We start from the raw sequence: 18806 nt of genomic DNA, 5'->3' as shown, positions 1-18806 counted from the left end.
CTCCACTGCCCATTTCCTAACCATTGCGATGTTTGCTGCCCAGTAGTAATTTAACAGATTTGGCCAATCCCCCCCCCCCCCCCCCCCCCCCCCCCCACCACCACCATGTTGATGCCGTCCCAGAAACACCCTCCTCACCCACGGGGCCTTGCACACTCACACAAACCGCAAAATCATCCCATTCACCTTTCTAAAAAAGAACTTAGGAATAAAGATGGGGAGGTTCTGAAATACGAACAGAAACTTGGGCAGCACTGTCATTTTCACCATCTGTACTTGCCCTGCCAAAGACTAGAGCAACACATCCCACATCTTGAAGTCCGCCTTCATACCCTTCACCAAATGCGCCAAGTTCAACTTGTGCAGTTGGACCCAACTCCACGCCGCCTGTATCCCAAGATAGCAGAAACTCATCCCCACGACCCAGAACGGCAACTCCCCAGGCCTCCTCTCCTGCCCCCTGGCATTTATCGGGAACACCTTGTTTTTCCCCATAGTCAATTTACACCCTGAGAAACAGTCAAACTCCCCCAGGATCCCAATGATCCGATCAAAACTCCCCACTGGATCGGTAATGTACAACAGGCGGTCAGCTCTATCACCAGAGCAAAAAGCAGAGGGGAGAGCGGCACCATTGCCTCGTCCCCCGGTGTAGCCCAAATTACTCCAAACTAATCCTATTCATAGAATCATAAAATTTACAGTGCAGAAGGAGGCCATTCGGCCCATCGAGTCTGCACCAGCCCTTGGAAAGAGAACCCCACCCAAGCCCACACCTCCACCCCATCCCCGTAACCCAGCAACCCAACCTAATCTTTTTGGACACTAAGGGCAATTTAGCATGGCCAGTTCATCTAACCTGCACTGCAATTCATCTAACCTTTGGACTGTGGGAGGAAACCGGAGCACCCGGAGGAAACCTGTGTAGACATGGGGAGAGCATGCAGACTCCGCACAGACAGTGACCCAAGCCAGGAATCGAACCTGGGACCTTGGAGCTGTGAAGCAACTGTGCTACCTTACTGCCCACTATTCATCCGGACACTAGCCTTCGGCGCTTTGTAAAACAACCAAACCCAATCCACAAACCCCTACCTGAACCATCCCTCCAACAGATATGCCCACTCAACCCGGTCAAATGAAATGAAATGAAATGAAATGAAATGAAAATGAAATGAAAATCGCTTATTGTCACAAGTAGGCTTCAAATGAAGTTACTGTGAAAAGCCCTTAGTTGCCACATTTCCGGCGCCTGTTCGGGGAGGCTGTTACGGGAATTGAACCGTGCTGCTGGCCTGCCTTGGTCTGCTTTCAAAGCCAGCGATTGCCCTCTCCGCGTCCATTGCCACCACCACCTCCTGCCCAACCGAGGGCATAAGACTATAAGACATAGGAGCGGAAGTAAGGCCATTCGGCCCATCGAGTCCACTCCACCATTCAATCATGGCTGATTTCAACTCCATTTACCCGCTCTCTCTCCATAGCCCTTAATTCCTCGAGAAATCAAGAATTTATCAACTTCTGTCTTAAAGACACTCAACGTCCCGGCCCCCACCGCCCTCTGTGGCAATGAATTCCACAGACCCACCACTCTGGCTGAAGAAATTTCTCCTCATCTCTGTTCTAAAGTGACTCCCTTTTATTCTAAGGCTGTGCCCCCGGGTCCTAGTCTACCCTGCTAATGGAAACAACTTCCCTACATCCACCCTGTCTAAGCCATTCATTATCTTGTAAGTTTCTATTAGATCTCCCCTCGACCTCCTAAACTCCAATGAATATAATCCCAGGATCCTCAGACGTTCATCGTATGTTAGGCCTACAATTCCTGGGATCATCCGTGTGAATCTCCGCTGGACCTACTCCAGTGCCAGTATGTCCTTCCTGAGGTGTGGGGCCCAAAATTGCTCACAGTATTCTAAATGGGGCCTAACTAATGCTTTATAAAGCTTCAGAAGTACATCCCTGCTTTTATATTCCAAGCCTCTTGAGATAAATGACAACATTGCATTTGCTTTCTTAATTACGGACTCAACCTGCAAGTTTACCTTTAGAGAATCCTGGACTAGGGCTCCCAAGTCCCTTTGCACTTCAGCATTATGAATTTTGTCACCGTTTAGAAAATTGTCCATGCCTCTATTCTTTTTTCCAAAGTGCAAGACCTCGCACTTGCCCACGTTGAATTTCATCAGCCATTTCTTGGACCACTCTCCTAAACTGTCTAAATCTTTCTGCAGCCTCCCCACCGCCTCCATACTACCTGCCCCTCCACCTATCTTTGTATCATCGGCAAACTTAGCCAGAATGCCCCCAGTCTCGTCATCTAGATCGTTAATATATAAGGAGAACAGCTGTGGCCCCAACACTGAACCCTGCGGGACATCACTCGTCACCGGTTGCCATTCCGAAAAAGAACCTTTTATCCCAACTCTCTGCCTTCTGCCTGACAGCCAATCGTCAATCCATGTTAGTACCTTGCCTCGAATACCATGGGCCCTTATTTTACTCAGCAGTCTCCCGTGAGGCACCTTATCAAAGGCCTTTTGGAAGTCAAGATAGATAACATCCATTGGCTCTCCTTGGACTAACCTATTTGTTATCTCTTCAAAGAACTCTAACAGGTTTGTCAGGCACGACCTCCCCTTACTAAATCCATGCTGACTTGTCCTAATCCGACCCTGCACTTCCAAGAATTTAGAAATCTCATCCTTAACAATGGATTCTAGAATCTTGCCAACAACCGAGGTTAGGCTAATTGGCCTATCATTTTCCATCTTTTTCCTTGTTCCCTTCTTGAACAGGGGGGTTACAACAGCGATTTTCCAATCCTCTGGGACTTTCCCTGACTCCAGTGACTTTTGAAAGATCATAACTTATGCCTCCACTATTTCTTCAGCTATCTCCTTTAGAACTCTAGGATGTAGTCCATCTGGGCCCGGAGATTTATCTATTTTTAGACCTCTTAGTTTCTCTAGCACTTTCTCCTTTGTGATAGCTACCATATTCAACTCTGCCCCCTGACTCTCCGGAATTGTTGGGATATTACTCATGTCTTCTACTGTGAAGACTGACGCAAAGTACTTATTTAGTTCCTCAGCTATTTCCTTGTCTCCCATCACAAAATTACCAGCGTCATTTTGGAGTGGCCCAATGTCAACTTTTGCCTCCCGTTTGTTTTTAATGTATTTAAAGAAACTTTTACTATCATTCCTAATGTTACTGGCTAGCCTACCTTCATATTTGATCCTCTCTTTCCTTATTTCTCTCTTTGTTATCCTCGGTTTGTTTTTGTAGCCTTCCCAATCTTCTGACTTCCCACTACTCTTTGCCACATTATAGGCTTTCTCTTTTGCTTTGATGCATTCCCTAACTTCCTTTGTCAGCCATGGCTGCCTAATCCCCCCTCTGATAACCTTTCTTTTCTTTGGGATGAACCTCTGTACTGTGTCCTCAATTGCTCCCAGAAACTCCTGCCATTGCTGTTCTACTGTCTTTCCCACTAGGCTCTGCTCCCAGTCGATTTTCGTCAGTTCCTCCCTCATGCCCCTGTAGTTACCTTTATTTAACTGTAACACCTTTACATCTGATTCTACCTTCTTTCTTTCAAATTGGAGATTGAATTCTACCATATTATGATCACTGCCTCCGAAGTGCTCCCTTACTTTAAGATCTTTAATCAAGCCTGGCTCATTACATAACCACTAAGTCCAGAATGGCCTGTTCCCTCGTGGACTCCATCACAAGCTGTTCCAAAAAGCCCTCCTGTAAACATTCAATGAATTCCCTTTCCTTGGGTCCACTGGCAGCATTATTTACCCAGTCACCTGCATATTGAAGTCCCCCATGATCACTGTGACCTTGCCTTTCTGACATGCACTTTCTATTTTGTGGTGCATTTTGTGCCCCCGGTCCTGACCACTGTTAGGAGGCCTGTACATAACTCCCATTATGGTTTTTTTGCCTTTGTGGTTCCTCAACTCTACCCACACAGACTCCACATCATCTGACCCTATGTCGTTTAGTGCTATTGATTTAATTTCATTCCTAATTAACAAGGCAACCCCGCCCCCTCTGCCCACCTCTCTGTCTTTTCGATAGGTTGTGAATCCCTGGATGTTTAAATGCCAGTCCTGAACCCCCTACAACCATGTCTCTGTGATGCCTACCACATCATACCTGCCAGTCACAATCTGGGCCACAAGCTCATCTACCTTGTTCCGTACACTGCGCATATTTAAATATAGCACCTTTAATTCTCTATTGACCGTCCCTTTTTGTTTTCTTAGTGTGGTGGACCTTGGTTTACTGAGCCTTTCCATACACTGTGTCATATTTTGTGGGATGGGGACAGTCGTAACCACTCTTGAGTTTTGTCTGTTCGTGTTTTTTTGTATTCCTAAGCAGCTACGCTCCCCACTGATTACTTCACCTCTTGGTTCCCTGACTTTCCCTTCCCCCCCAATCTTTAGTTTAAAGTCCTATTGACCACCCTATTTACTCTTTTCGCCAGAACACTGGTCCCAGCTCGGTTCAGGTGGAGACCATCCCAACGGTATAGGCCCCCCCTGTCCCAAAACTAATGCCAGTGTCCCATGAAAAGGAACCCCTCATTCCCACACCACTCTTTCAGCCACGTGTTAACTTCCCTTATTCTTGCCTCCCTATGCCAATTTGCACGTGGCTCGGAGATTATGACCCTTGAGGACCTGTTTTTTAATTTGAATCCTAGCTCTTTATAATCTCTAAATGGGTCCTCTTTCCTAGACTTGCCTATGTTGTTGGTACCGACATGGACCACAACAACTGGATCCTCCCCTTCCCTCTCCAGTATCCTTTCAAGCCGGTCAGAGATGTCCCACACCCTAGCACCGGGCAGGCAACATACCATGCGGGACTCTTTATCCTGCTCACAAAGGATACGATCTATCCCCCTGATAGTAGAATCCCCAACTACAACTTGCCTATTTACTCCCTCCCCTTGAATGGCCTGCTGAACCATGGTGCCTTGGTCAGCTGACTCATCCTTCCTGCAGCCCTGTTCGCCATACACACAGGGAGCAAGTGCCTCATACCTGTTGGACAGAGTCAAGGGCTGAGGCTCCTGAGTTCCTGACTGCTGGTTCCCTTTACCTGCCTGACTTGCAGTCACACCCTGCTGTCCCTGGCCACTGGCAGGATTTAAACTACTTACTCTGACAGGTGTGACTGCCTCCTGAAACACAGTGTCCAGGTAAGTCTCCCCCTCCCGGATGTGCCTCAGTGTTTGAAGCTCAGACTCCAGCTCATCAACTCTGAGCCGGAGCTCTTCGAGCAGCCAACACTTACTGCAGATGTGGTCGCTGCAGCTCGCGATGGGATCTGCCAGCTCCCACATCAAGCAGCTCAAGCACATCACCTGACCAGCCATCACTAATTAATTAATTAGTTTAATTTAAGTTTATGGTGGGGGCAGCTTCAGCCAATCAGACACTAATCTACACTGCACTTTTAACTGAAAAACAGCACAATTAGATTAACCACTTACCTTTCCTGGTTACCTCACTGCACCAAACTACCAAATTCTCACTGTCTGTATCTCTCTCACTCAGGCTGTGTCTCCTTGACCTGCGCAATGCTAATAATATAATATAATAATGGTAATAATAATAATATAATATGGCACTTACCTCACACCAATGGATCTTATTATTAGGTTAGAGGAGGAGGGTGGGTGGGAGACACTACATGTGTAGTGTCTCGGGTTACCTCTCCACCAGAATTTATTGGTTGGGGGGGGGGGGGGGGGGGGGGAGCATTCCCAGAAGTCCGCGGATCGAACTTCCGGTTCCCGCCTTATATTAAATAAAAAATAAAACAGAAACGGGACCAGGTAAGTGTTTTTAAAGTAAAAACTTACCTCCCAGAAAGCCCTTGCGCACTGCTCCCGCCGAAATCCAAAGGCCTGCTCCTGTAAAGGTAAGTGTTTTTAAAGTAAAAACATACCTCCCAGAAAGCCCTTGCGCACCGCTCCCGCCGAAATCCAAAGGCCTGCTCCTGTAAAGGTAAGTGTTTTTAAAGTAAAAACATACCTCCCAGAAAGCCCTTGTGCACTGCTCCTGCCGAAATCCAAAGGCCTGCTCCTGTAAAGGTAAGTGTTTTTAAAGTAAAAACATACCTCCCAGAAAGCCCTTGCGCACCGCTCCCGCCGAAATCCAAAGGCCTGCTCCTGTAAAGGTAAGTGTTTTTAAAGTAAAAACATACCTCCCAGAAAGCCCTTGTGCACTGCTCCCGCCGAAATCCCAAGGCCTGCTCCTGTAAAGGTAAGTGTTTTTAAAGTAAAAACATACCTCCCAGAAAGCCCTTGCGCACTGCTCCTGCCGAAATCCAAAGGCCTGCTCCTGTAAAGGTAAGTGTTTTTAAAGTAAAAACATACCTCCCAGAAAGCCCTTGCGCACCGCTCCCGCCGAAATCCAAAGGCCTGCTCCTGTAAAGGTAAGTGTTTTTAAAGTAAAAACATACCTCCCAGAAAGCCCTTGTGCACTGCTCCCGCCGAAATCCAAAGGCCTGCTCCTGTAAAGGTAAGTGTTTTTAAAGTAAAAACTTACCTCCCAGAAAGCCCTTGCGCACCGCTCCCGCGGCATCACAACGTTTTGCAGCCTACATACATTCACCAACAGCTGTCACCCCTTCACAAACCCCATCTGGTCCTTCCCTAGCACACCTGGCATCAATCTTCTATCCACGACGCCAGCACCGTTACCAACAACTTTGCATCCACATTTAACTGTGAAATCGGATGGTATGGCCCAAACTGCATTGGTCTTTATCCTTCTTTAAGATCAGCGATATGGACGCTTGCAACAACGTGGGGGTTGGGGAGTTCCCCCCTTGCCATATACATCCCAACAAGCAGAGGACCCAGCTCCGACCCAGACATTTTATAAAATCTGGCTGGAAACCCATCTGGACCCAGTGCCTTCCCCGCCTGCATCAACTCCACACAGTCCATTACCTTCATCTGCCCAATCGGGGCCCCCAGTCCCTGCACTGTCTCCTCCTCCAGTCTTGGGAAATCCAACCCATCCAAAAACTGCCTCACACCCTTCTCCCCGGTCGGAGGCTGCGATTCATACAGCCTCAAAGACCCCGTTCACCCCCTCTGGCTCCGACACCACCATGCCTCTCGCATCTTTTACCCTTCCAAATCTTCTCACCGCCGCCTGCATCCTCAACTGATGCGCCAACATCCTGCTCGCTTTCCCTCCCATACCTTTAAACCGTCCCTCTGGTCCTCTGTACCTGCCCTACCACCTTTCCCGTGGACACCAGTCCAAACTCCATCTGGAGCCCCTTCCTCTCCTTTAAACAACGTCTCCTCCGGCGCCACTGAATATCTCCGGTCCACTCTCAGGATGTCCTCAACTAACCTCAGTCTCTCCCCCTGTTTCACTCTCTCCCTATGCGCCCAAATCAAAATAAATATTCCCCCCCCCCGTACTAGCGCCTTCAATGCCTCTCACAGTGTGGAGGTTGTGAGTTATTCAGCGCATAATTTTGAATGGCCGCCCTCACCCTCTCACAAACCTCCTTGTCCGCCAGCAATCTCACATCCATCCTCCACTGTGGCTGCTGACCCACCACCTGCAGATCGACCCAGTATGTCACGTGGTCAGAAATCACGATCGCAAAATACTCCAAACCAACCACCCTCGCCAACAGCGCTTTATCCAGTACAAAGAAATCTAAGTGTAGAAGTTTTAACGATGCAAATGTTTTACCACCTTTGTGAAATAATGCTGAAATATTGATTTTACAAATGACCTCATCCCTATTGTCCAGCTTTGCACTATTCCCAGACCAGGGCATGGACAAGTGTTCTGCACTCTGACCTTTGCTGCACTCTGACCTTTGCTGACAGTACTCTTTCGCCCCTGAGCTAGTTAGCGATTTCGAATTCACTTTTCTTTCCCACAAAAGATGTGCTTGGCTAGGAATCAATGCATAACAATGACAGCACAACTGAGACCAGGAATGTGTAAAAAAGCTTATATCTTGTCGGGTTTTTTTTGCATGATATTAGGCGTTGATTTTGCTCTTTCAGCAATCTTGAGTATTTCAGGGCATTTGATTGCTTAACTTACAAGTTTTAGACAATGCATTAGACAATAAATGTCAAGAGCTGAACCGAATGGGGTACAGAGTCAGTGACAACTAAGTGAGAATACTTGAGTACAGTACATGATAAGCCTGTTAGAATCTGCATTGAAAATCTCAGGAAGTAAAGGTGCTGCTACACCTTCAGTGTCCCTAACTTAAGGAGCAAAATCATTAACCCAAGTTAGTCATGGATGGATATGTATTTTGATTTATTTTCTTTATTTTTGAATTTGACAGCAAATATTCTTTTTATTTGAACAGTGTGCTGCCAGCACAGTGACTCTCCCAGAGACACTGCTCTTCGTATCAACGCTCGATGGGAACTTGCATGCTGTCAGTAAACGGACTGGGGAAATCAAATGGACCTTAAAGGAAGGTAAAATGTTTTAAGGTTCAAAAAAATGGATTTGCCATTGAGACTTTCTGCATACATAACAAAACATATGTTGAAGATAACTGAAGTTTAACCGTGATGTAGATAATTGGTGGCAAACTTTCTTCACCCCATTCTGCTTCCTGATACTGTTCCGGGGCTCTCAGAGAAATGCTAGAAATAATATGGACTTAACAAAACTGTCTACAGTTCAGGGCTAATGATATTCATTTGGCAATTTCACTCTGAGTAAACAGAAATCTGCAGTGAGGCTGCTTTTCCAAGTTGGAGTTAAGGTATATGTTTGGGTAGTGTATTTGGATAGTAGAGAGCAAACAAACAATTGGTATTGTGAGGTGATATGATGCAGAACTAACACTGACTTTTCTCCGTTCAGAAGTATTGGACTATGTAGTACAGATTGCACCTTGTGGGTCTGGGCCAGCACAAGTTAAAAGTTGCCAAACAGTTGGTGGAAACCTTTACTTCGCTCATTATCGGTCTAACACTGCTGCAAGAAAAATTCTGTTATTATTTGCACGGTGATAACACTGCTGAGGAAGTTAATGGCAGTGAAGGTACAGTGAGTTTCACTCTGGTCCTGCTGTAGAATAGTTTTTTTTTTGCTGGCTGTAAATAACCTTCCAGCTGCTGCAATGACCACAAAACCCATGATCTCTCCATGCAGAATATGAGGTATTTTTGGTATAGAAACAACAACAAAATAAACAAGATACATGAAACCATAAACATAGTGCAAAAACCATTTACCTTTCGTACAGGTCCCACCCTTATTGATCTCCCCTACGCTAACCTAAACTCCCCCCCCCCCCCCCCCGACTCTAACCTAAACTACTCCCCCCCCCCGGTCTGCTGACGATTAATTTTCCGCAAGGCAGTCGACGAACGGTTGCTACCTCCGGGAGAACCCTAATAGTGACCCTCTCAAGGCAAACTTAATTTTCTCCATACAGAGAAAGCCAACCATGTCCGATAGCCAGGTCTCCGACTTTGGGGGCTTTGAGTCACTCCATGGCAACAGTATCCGTCTCCGGGCTACCAGGGAAGCAAAGGCCAAAACATCTGCCTTTTTCTCCTCCTGGATTCCCGGATCTTCCGACACTCCGAAAATCACCACCTCTGGACTCAGCGCCATCCTTGTTTTTAAAATCTTGGACATGACGTCCGCAAACCCCTGCCAAAATCCCTGAAGCTTTCGATATGTCCAAAACATGTGGACATGGTCCTCTGGTCCTCCCTCGCATTTTGTGCACCTCCCTCGCATTTTCCTCCACCCCAAAGAATCTGCTCATCCTGGCCACTGTCATGTGAGCCCGGTGCACAACCTTAAATTGTATCAGGCTGAGCCTGGCACATGTTGTGGACATGTTGACTCTACTCAACGCGTCTGCCCCCAGACCATCCTCTATCTCACCTCCCAGCTCCTCCTCCCACTTACGCTTCAGCTCCTCGATCTGCGACTCCTCCAACCCCATAAGCTCCTTATAGATGTCCGAGACGCTCCCTTCTCCTACCCACCCTCTGGAAATTACCCTGTCCCGAATCCCCCTCAGCAGTAGGAGCAGGAAGGTTGCCACCTGTTTATGAAGGAAGTTCCCGCACCTGCAAATATCTGAATTTGTTTCCCCTCGCCAGCCCAAGCTTTTCCTCCAACGCCCTCATACTCGGAAAGTCGGAAAGCTCCCCTCTATGAACACATTCCCCATCCTCTCAATCCCGCTCTCCGCCATACCTGGATCTCCCCATCCATACTCCCCGGGGCAAATCAGTGCTTATCACAAATTGGGGCCCAGACCGATGCTCCCACTGCTCCCATATGCCGCCTCCACTGGCCCCAAACTCTCAGGGCCGCCACCACCACTAGACTGGTGGAGTACTGTGCCGGCGGGAGCGGCAGTGGCGCAGTATCCAATGCCCCCAGACTGGTGCCCTTACAAGAAGCCGCCTCCATCCGCACCAACGCCGACCCCCCCCCCCCACCCCTCCTGACCATGGCTATGCTAGCTGCCCAGAAATAGTTGCTAAAATTTGGCAGCGCCAGCCCGCCCTCTCCCCGGCTCCGCTCGAGCATTACCTTCCTTACCCGCAGGGTCTTGCCTGCCCAGACAAAGCCCATGATCACCCTATTGACCCGTTTTAAAAAAGGACCGCGGAATAAAAATGGGGAGACATTGAAATACAAATAGGAACCTCGGGAGGACCATCATTTTCACCGTTTGTACCCTCCCGGCCAGCGACAACGGGAGTGCGTCCCATCTCCGAAAATCGTCCTTCATTTGGTCCACTAGCCGGGCTAGATTCAATTTATGCAGCCGGTCCCATTCCTGCGCCACTTAGATGCCCAGGTACCTAAAACTTCCCCCTACTGACCTAAACCTAAACGGCAGCCCCCCCCCCCCCCTCCCGAATCAGTCCCCTCCAGCTCCCTGAAGCTCTCAGAGCAATTGCCAACTGCTCCATAGATAGCGCAAACAACAGTGGGGAGAGGGTGCATCCTTGTCTCATCCCCCGGTGCAGTCTAAAATAGTCCGATGTTGTCCTGTTGATCCGCACACTTGCCACAGGAGCCTGAAACAGTAACCTGACCCAGTCAATAAAGCCCCGCCCAAATCCGAACTGTCCCAATACCTCCCACAGATAGTCCCATTCTACCCGATCAAAAGCCTTTTCTGCATCCATTGCGATCACTACCTCAACCTTGTTGCTAACTTTTGGTTGGCTCTTAATTCGTTGCCCCTTTGGGTCTTTACTGAATTTGCTGTTTCTATCACCTTTGCTCTAGAGTCGCCAGGTATCTTTATGATACCGCCATGAGGTTCAAGTTCAAGTACTGATCAATAACTCAACACACCAATTAGTAAGATTCAAATCAAAACACATTTATTATACACAATAAATCACTACTCATGCATAAACACTACTTTCTAGACTATTCTCTATCACTAAAAGGCCTATACTTAGCTTCGGAATTGGCCCACCAGGTCAGGGGAACAAATGACCTTTTGTTCGATCTGAGTCTGTAGGATTCAAAAGCTGGTATGGACTGGTAGCTAGTAGCGCCTATCTCGTAGCCTGCGTTGACTGGAGACTTACTTGGTTGATGCGGCAGCTGGGCAGTTCACTCTCAGGGGTTGCTTCACGTTGTTGAGTGACCCTGCCAAGAAGACCGATTTGAACTTGGGGGCTTTACTTTATAGTCCCCAGGGACTTCCCGCCCTTTGTATCTGGTTCCAAGTGATTGGACTGCGTTCCGATCACTTGGATCGATTTCTCCAATACTGGAGCGGTTCCCTGATCGCTGGGTGCTCCCTAAGTGTCCGTTGGCCTTCCTTTGTCTTGGCTCCTGCTGGCGCCGAGGAGTCTGACTTGGCCTTATTCACCTTAAGTGTTCAATTGTGCCTGGGGATCGCTCATTAATATGCAGATGGCTGCTGGTTCAGTGCTGTCTGGGCTTTTGCAAGTTCTAATACACAGGATTTCTGCACTTGCTAGTTTTTGCCTGTGTTGGCTGAATTTCCCTGTAGTCTTTGCGGTTCTCCATTTTAAGTCGGGAAGTGACCAACCCAGGTGGCTACAACCTCCCTACCTTCCGAGGGCATCATGATCACATTTAACAACCTTCTTACATTGGCCACCAACTGCCTACCATTAACAAACCCCGTCTGGTCCTTCCCAATAACGCCTGGAACACAATCCTCAATCCTAGAGGACAAGATTTTGGCCAGCAACTTGGCATCCACATTCAGCAGGGAGATCGGCCTGTAGGACCCACACAGCTCCGGTTTCTTGTCCCACTTAAGAATCAGCAAAATCATTGCCTGTGGCATCGTCGGGGGCAGCACCCCTCTTTCCCTTGCCTCATTAAACATCCTCAACAACACTGGCCCCAGTATCTCCGAGAACGTTTTATAAAACTCCACAGGGTACCTGTCCGGACCCGGGGCCTTACCCACCTGCATGGCCTTCAAGCCCTCCACTATCTCTTCCAGCTCAATTGGGGCCCACAGTCCTTCTACCCGCTCACCGTCCACCATTGGGAATTCAGCCCCTCCAAAAAGCGCCTCATCCCCTCCGGCCCCTTGGGGGGGTTCCGACCTGTACAGCCTTCTGTAGAAATCTCTAAATGCCTTATTCACCCCTACCGAATCACCAACCAGGTTCCCCTCACCGTCCTTTACTTTTACTATCTCCCTACCTACCTCCCTCTTCCTAAGCCGCTGTGCAAGCATTCTCATAAATAAGCATGTTCATAAATCGCCCCCCTCGCCTTTCTCAGCTGCTCCACCGCCCTCCCTGTGGTCAGCAAGCTAAACTCCGCCTGCAGCCTCCGCCGTTCCCTCAGGAGCCCTGCCTCTGGGGTCTCCGCATACCTCCTATCGATCTGTAATATCTCTTTTACCAGTCTGTCCGTCTCTGCCCTGTCAACCTTCTCCCTATGGGCCCGAATCAAGATCAGCTCCCCCCTTACCACCGCCTTCGGTGCTTCCCAAACCACCGCTGCCGAAGTTTCCCCCATGTCATTGACCTGCAGGTAGCTCTGAATGCATTTCCTCAGCCGCTCGCACACCCCTTCATCCGTCAAAAGTCCCACATCTAACCTCCAGTGCGGACGCTGATTACTGTCTTTACTAACCTGCAGGTCAACCCAGTGTGGAGCATGGTCTGAGATTGTAATCGCCGAATACCCCGTGTCCACTACCCCAGCCAGAAAGACCCTACTCAAAATAAAGAAGTCAATCCGGGAGTACACTCTTTTGCACGTGTGAGTAGAAGGAGAACTCCTTCGCCCTCGGCTGCCCAAACCTCCATGGATCCACCCCCCCCCCCCCCCCCATCAAATCCATGAACTCTCTTAGTACCTTTGCCATTGCTGGCACCCTGCCCGTTTTCGAGCTTGACCGGTCTAAGCCCGGGTCCATAACTGTATTGAAGTCCCCTCCCATGACCAACCTGTGTGCGTCCAGGTCCGGTATCTTCCCCAGCATCCTTTTTATAAACTCCACATCATCCCAATTTGGCGCATATACATTCACTAAAACCAGCTACACTCCCTCCAGTTTCCCACTGACCATAATGTACCGTCCTCCCATGTCCGAGACTATTCTAGCCGCCTCAAACACTATCCGCTTATTGATCAGGATCGCGACCCCTCTAGTCTTTGAATCTAGCCCCGAATGAAACACCTGGCTGTCCCAACCTTTCCTCAGTCTAACCTGGTCCGTTACCTTAAGGTGCGTCTCTGCAACATCACCACGTCCGCCTTCAATCCCTTAAGATGCACGAACACACGTGCCTTTTGACCAGCCCATTTAACCCTCGAACATTCCAGGTGATCAGCCTACTTGGGGGGCTCATTGCCCCCCCCCCCAACCGATCAGCCATCCCCTTTTTTTAGGTCTGCCTCCAGCCCGTGACCCGCACCTCCACCGGTCCATCCCCAGGCAGCCCCCGACCTCCTCTCTGTCCCTCAGCCCAAGTCCCACCCTCGGCAGCAGAACATTCTCTCTCTCTCTCTCTCTCTCTCTTCCTCCCCCGCCCCCCAGCAACAACACCCTGTAACCCAATCCCTTTCCTAAACCAAACATGTGCACTCACCCCACTGCGCTTCCGAAAGCTAGCTCACCCAGCTAGCTTGGTGGCCCCCATCCCCGGCACCATATAGTCTCCCACCTATTGTTCCCCCCCCCCCCCCCCCCCCCCCCCCGCCCTCCACCCCCGCTCATGCAAACAAATTCCAACGTCAAAAAATCTCCACACAATTGCCCAAACGAAAAACACCAAGATCAAAACTAGCACACCTCCATTACCCAACAGTGCAAATGAAAACCTAAACTCACCCAGCCCTACTGCTGGTTCCAAGCAAAACGAGAAACTTTTCACAAAAACAGGGAGACAAAACAGAAACACGAATGTTGCAGCCAAGTTCAAAAGTTCTCAGTCCTTCATCATCCCTTTCGTTCTTGCAAAGTCCAACACGCCCTCAGGCGACTCAAAGTAAAAGTGCTGATCCTCATGCGTGACCCAGAGACGGGCTGGGTATACCAGTCCAGACTTCACCTTTTTCGTGAAAAGGATCGTCCTGATCTGATTGAAGCCTCTCTCCTCCTGGCCACCTCCACGCTCAGGTCTTGCTAAACCCGCAGGATGCTATTGTCCCACTTACAGCTCCGTGTCTGCTTGGCAAACTGCAGAATACGCTCCTTATCCGAGAACCTGTGGAATCTTACCACCATAGCCCTCTGGGGATCTCCCATTCGCGGCTTCTTCGCGGTGCTCTGTGAGCCCTATCCACCTCCAAGGGCCGGGAGAATGCCCCATCCCCCAGCAGCTTCTCAAACATGCCTGTGACGTATGCCCCAGCGTCCGTTCCTTCGGACCCCTCCGGGTGGCCCGAAATTCTTAGGTTCTGCCGGCGGGACCTATTCTCTAGATCCTCCGCCGTCTCCAGAAGCTTCTTTTGCTGGTCCCTCAGTATCCCCACCTCCAGCTCCACCGCGGTCTGATACTCCTCCTGCTCAGCCAGCGCCTTCTCCACTTTCTGGATCGCCCGATCCTGGGCGTCCAAACTGAGCTCCAGCCGCTCAATCGACGCTTTTATCAGGTCCAAGCAGTCCCATTTCTGCATAGCAAAGCCTTCCTGGATGACTTGCATCAGCTGATCCATAGACTGCTGGGTGGACAAGCCAGAGGTTCGCCCCTCCGCCATGCTGTCCCCTGTTGCAACTACAGCCCAAGTCTTCTCTGTCTTCTTATTTCTGCCCTTACGAACACGTCTAGTCCTTTTCTCCATGCACCGAGGTGGGAATTCGGCAGAGAATTGCCACTGACATCCATTCTACAATTCAGGTCCGTTAAAAAATCGGGGGGAAAGGTCCAAACGTCCGACCAGAGCGGGAGCCACCAAATGTGCGACTTACTCCTTCATAGCCACCACCGGAAGTCAAACAATGCAGAATATTCTTAATTAAAGAACGAGAAACATGCAGGTGTACAGGCATTAATAATACTTGGATTTTCTTTCTCCGTTAGTTCCCACGCCCAAAGAGTCCCCAATCTCATTAGGGGCATGCAAAGAATGAGGTGAAGTAATTCATTTTAAAGCAGGAAAATTAGAAACTAGTGAAGGTTGCAATGCCTTGACTGAGGACTAGTATGAGATGGCCTGAGATGACGCCAGAAACAAATGACAAAAAAAATCTCATCAAAATCCCCATACCCCACAAAATGACTCTACATCAGGGTGCAAACTGTTGACATCTAACCAGTTTTAAATTGTTAAATAATGTCTAATTAAATAATCAACAGTTAATCATCAGTGTGAGAACTGACATGAACTGTTCCGGTGGCCTGAGAGTTCTACACGATGCTTTAAGTTAACTGGAGCATCATTAGTATCTGAATACTTGGAATCATAGAACCTTTACATAAGATTATGACAGGTTTAGATAAAGTAGACAAAGTAAAGCCATTCATTCCCATTAGGCGATCATACAAGGACTAAAGAGCCCTTATTTAAGGTTTTGGGCAAGGGGTGCAGGGAAATATAAAGAAGAACATTTTTTTACTCTACAAGTAGTAATGATCTGGAACTTGCTGTCTTTATACCAAAAGATTTCAAGACAAATTTCTGGACAGCTTGGATAGATATAAAATGGCTGCAAGTGTCAACAAAGTTTTCAGCATGGGGTAGAATTTGTTTAGCACTTTTCTCAAACATCATTGATTCCTGTTTATAATTTATTTTTCAGATCCAATCATTCAGGTTCCAGTCTACCTAGCTGAGTAAGTTTCTGTTTTGTGTTGTCATTTGTACTCTGCAAATTTCTGCAGAATTCAAGCTTGAAGTGTTATGTTATGAAGACATCACCTTTTGACTTTGTGCATGATGTAAAGTTTTGTGCCTGGCATATAACTTGGATGTGGGGAATTGTTGAGCATTTGAAAAGAGCCATGCCGATGGGTTGAGTATTAAGTTTGAGTCAAAATCAAAAATACATAAGGCACTCAACCACACACTTCATTTACTATTTAAAAATCCCCATTCACTAACAAAAAGGGATCAATCACGAACCTCAAAAACATATCAGGCAGCTTTTGGACACTATGACAGTTACCCGCCCCTCCTGCCAACTTAGGAACTGCTCATATTTGAACTTTGATCCCTTGACCTTCCCTGTTGCCCCAGTCTTTCTTCAGGAGCCCTTTTTGGTCTCCCTACCCTCATTAAAGGTGTCCGCTGCCCTTTCTCACTGGTGTCAACCATGTGTCTGCTTTGTTTCTACAGTTCTTCTTGTAGTCATTTAGATCATTGCAATGTTTTTAGGTCCATCCATGGCCTTTCTATGGTGATATGCATGTCTGATTTTTCCCAGTCCATAATGAACCACTGTTTGCCCTTTCATGGTGATTTTTGCCCCCAATAAGAACACTACAAGTGATGGACTTGGCTATCTCCAAGTTTCATGGCCTAAAGCCTCTTAAAATATGTATATTTTTTAACCTATGTGCTTTCTACCTCCAGTTGTATATTCATTCCTAGTTTCTATTGGATGGCCTCTTGTGCACTTGTAATCTTTGAAACTTTGCCTCTCAAAATACGGAAGTACAAAATAAGTACAGCTTCAATGCATGACAGTCTTATATAATGCTGTAGTCCCTTTGAATAATCAGATGAGATGATGGAAACAATCATCTAACCTTGACAATGCTGAGCAATGGCCATCAGCAAACCAGCCATTTTTTTCAGTGTGATTTTCAGTGTAAATATTGAGCATCAGAGACCTTTCACTTGTATTTTCAAACCAATGTGTCTGCCAGTTCACTGGTTGCAGAGCACCAGTGGCACAGTGCCATGGAACCACAGCATCTTATCACACGAAAACAGATCATTCGGTCCATTAAGCCTCTGTTTGTGATGGGAGAAAGCCAAAGGGGGAAAAAAAATGATGTGCAGATAGGTAGGTCCAGTGAGGGTTTCATATTGTCTTCTCATCTTGAGGGAATTGCTAATAATTCATGATTGTCTTTGGATTAGTCTTTGGAATTCTCTTCCTCAGAGAGCAGTAGATGCTGTGTCATTGAATATTTTGAAAGATGAGTTAGATTTTTAATTGACAAGGGAATCAAAGCTTATGGGGGACAGGCAAGAAAGTGCTGTTAAGGCCAGAATCTGATCAGCCATGATCTCACTGAATGGCAAAGCAGGCTCAATGGGTCAAATTATCTATTACTCCTATTTCTTATGATCTTATTGAACCAAATTAAATGCAGTTACTGCCTTTTGTTCATTTGTTTGTGTTACTCAGTCAGGATGTCCTCCATTGTGGTATCTGTTTGATGCCTGTTTTATACAGAAATTTGTTTCTGTTCTGATTGTAGGCCAGCATTTCTTCCAGATCCAAATGATGGCAGCCTCTATGTCATGGGAGGGACAACTAAAGAGGGGCTAATGGTAAGTTGCAGAATATTTCATCAAGCTCAAAAATGAGTTTTGATCCTGATTATATTGTTCAACCATAACATCAGGAGTGTTATCTCCTCTTGTCTGCTGTATCATATCCAAAAGATCATTGTTAATAGGATGCTCCAATCTTTTAATTGTTAGAAAGGTTCAAACCTCACGTGATTGTATATTAATGTACAGGAGCACCGATGGCCGTTGTTGTCTTGCTTTATTTCATGCTTTAAATTTTACATAAAACATAACCCCAAAAAAGGTTGGAATAAGAAGAGACCATTCAACCCATAAACTAGCTACTCCACACTGCACCTACAGTCTACCTTTTATAGATTCTGCCCTCCGTTACAATCCCAGTTGATGTTACCCTGAATGGAACCCTGGCTCGATAGACCATAACTCTTACTTTTTGTTTAGAGACTTGGTAAACAGAGTCACAGGACTGCTAATTAACTTTTAACAAAAGAATAAAACATTTATTAAACATGAAAAGATTGACTATAACACTCCTTCACCCCATCTGTATCTTCATACATGTACATAGATTTTTAAGGATGACATAAGTTACAAAATATATCTTATACTATAATGCTCTTGGTAAATACGCAGTTTATATAAATCAATAGACCATCTGTGGTCTAACACACCCCATTCTGAAACCAAGTGACAGACGCCACCCAATATAATTTATGTGGATTTCTCATCAAATCCTCCCCGATGCTTTTCGCACTGTGAGCCAACTGGTCTCCCTGATGCTCTGACTTCTACACAAGTGTTTCCAAATTCCACTCCGAAAAAACATGTCTAAGAATCTTATCCCAA

The 18806-nt window shown here is 47.3% G+C and overlaps 1 protein-coding gene across 3 annotated transcripts in view; it reads left to right on the top strand.

Moving 5' to 3' along the window:
- The window catches only part of ern2 (endoplasmic reticulum to nucleus signaling 2), a 130904-nt gene that overhangs the window by 48364 nt on the left and 63734 nt on the right, over nt 1-18806 (top strand). For all 3 annotated transcript variants that reach the window (XM_072481166.1, XM_072481165.1, XM_072481164.1), the window contains exons 2-4: nt 8395-8509; nt 16276-16309; nt 17906-17978. In XM_072481166.1, coding sequence (XP_072337267.1) covers nt 8395-8509; nt 16276-16309; nt 17906-17978 — 222 coding nt within the window. The remainder of the gene's footprint in view (nt 1-8394; nt 8510-16275; nt 16310-17905; nt 17979-18806) is intronic.

Source organism: Scyliorhinus torazame, chromosome 17 (assembly GCF_047496885.1).
Source record: "Scyliorhinus torazame isolate Kashiwa2021f chromosome 17, sScyTor2.1, whole genome shotgun sequence".
Classification (NCBI taxonomy): Eukaryota; Metazoa; Chordata; class Chondrichthyes; order Carcharhiniformes; family Scyliorhinidae; genus Scyliorhinus; species Scyliorhinus torazame.
Note: the sequence above shows the minus strand (reverse complement) of the source record. Positions and strands in the feature narration are given on the sequence as shown.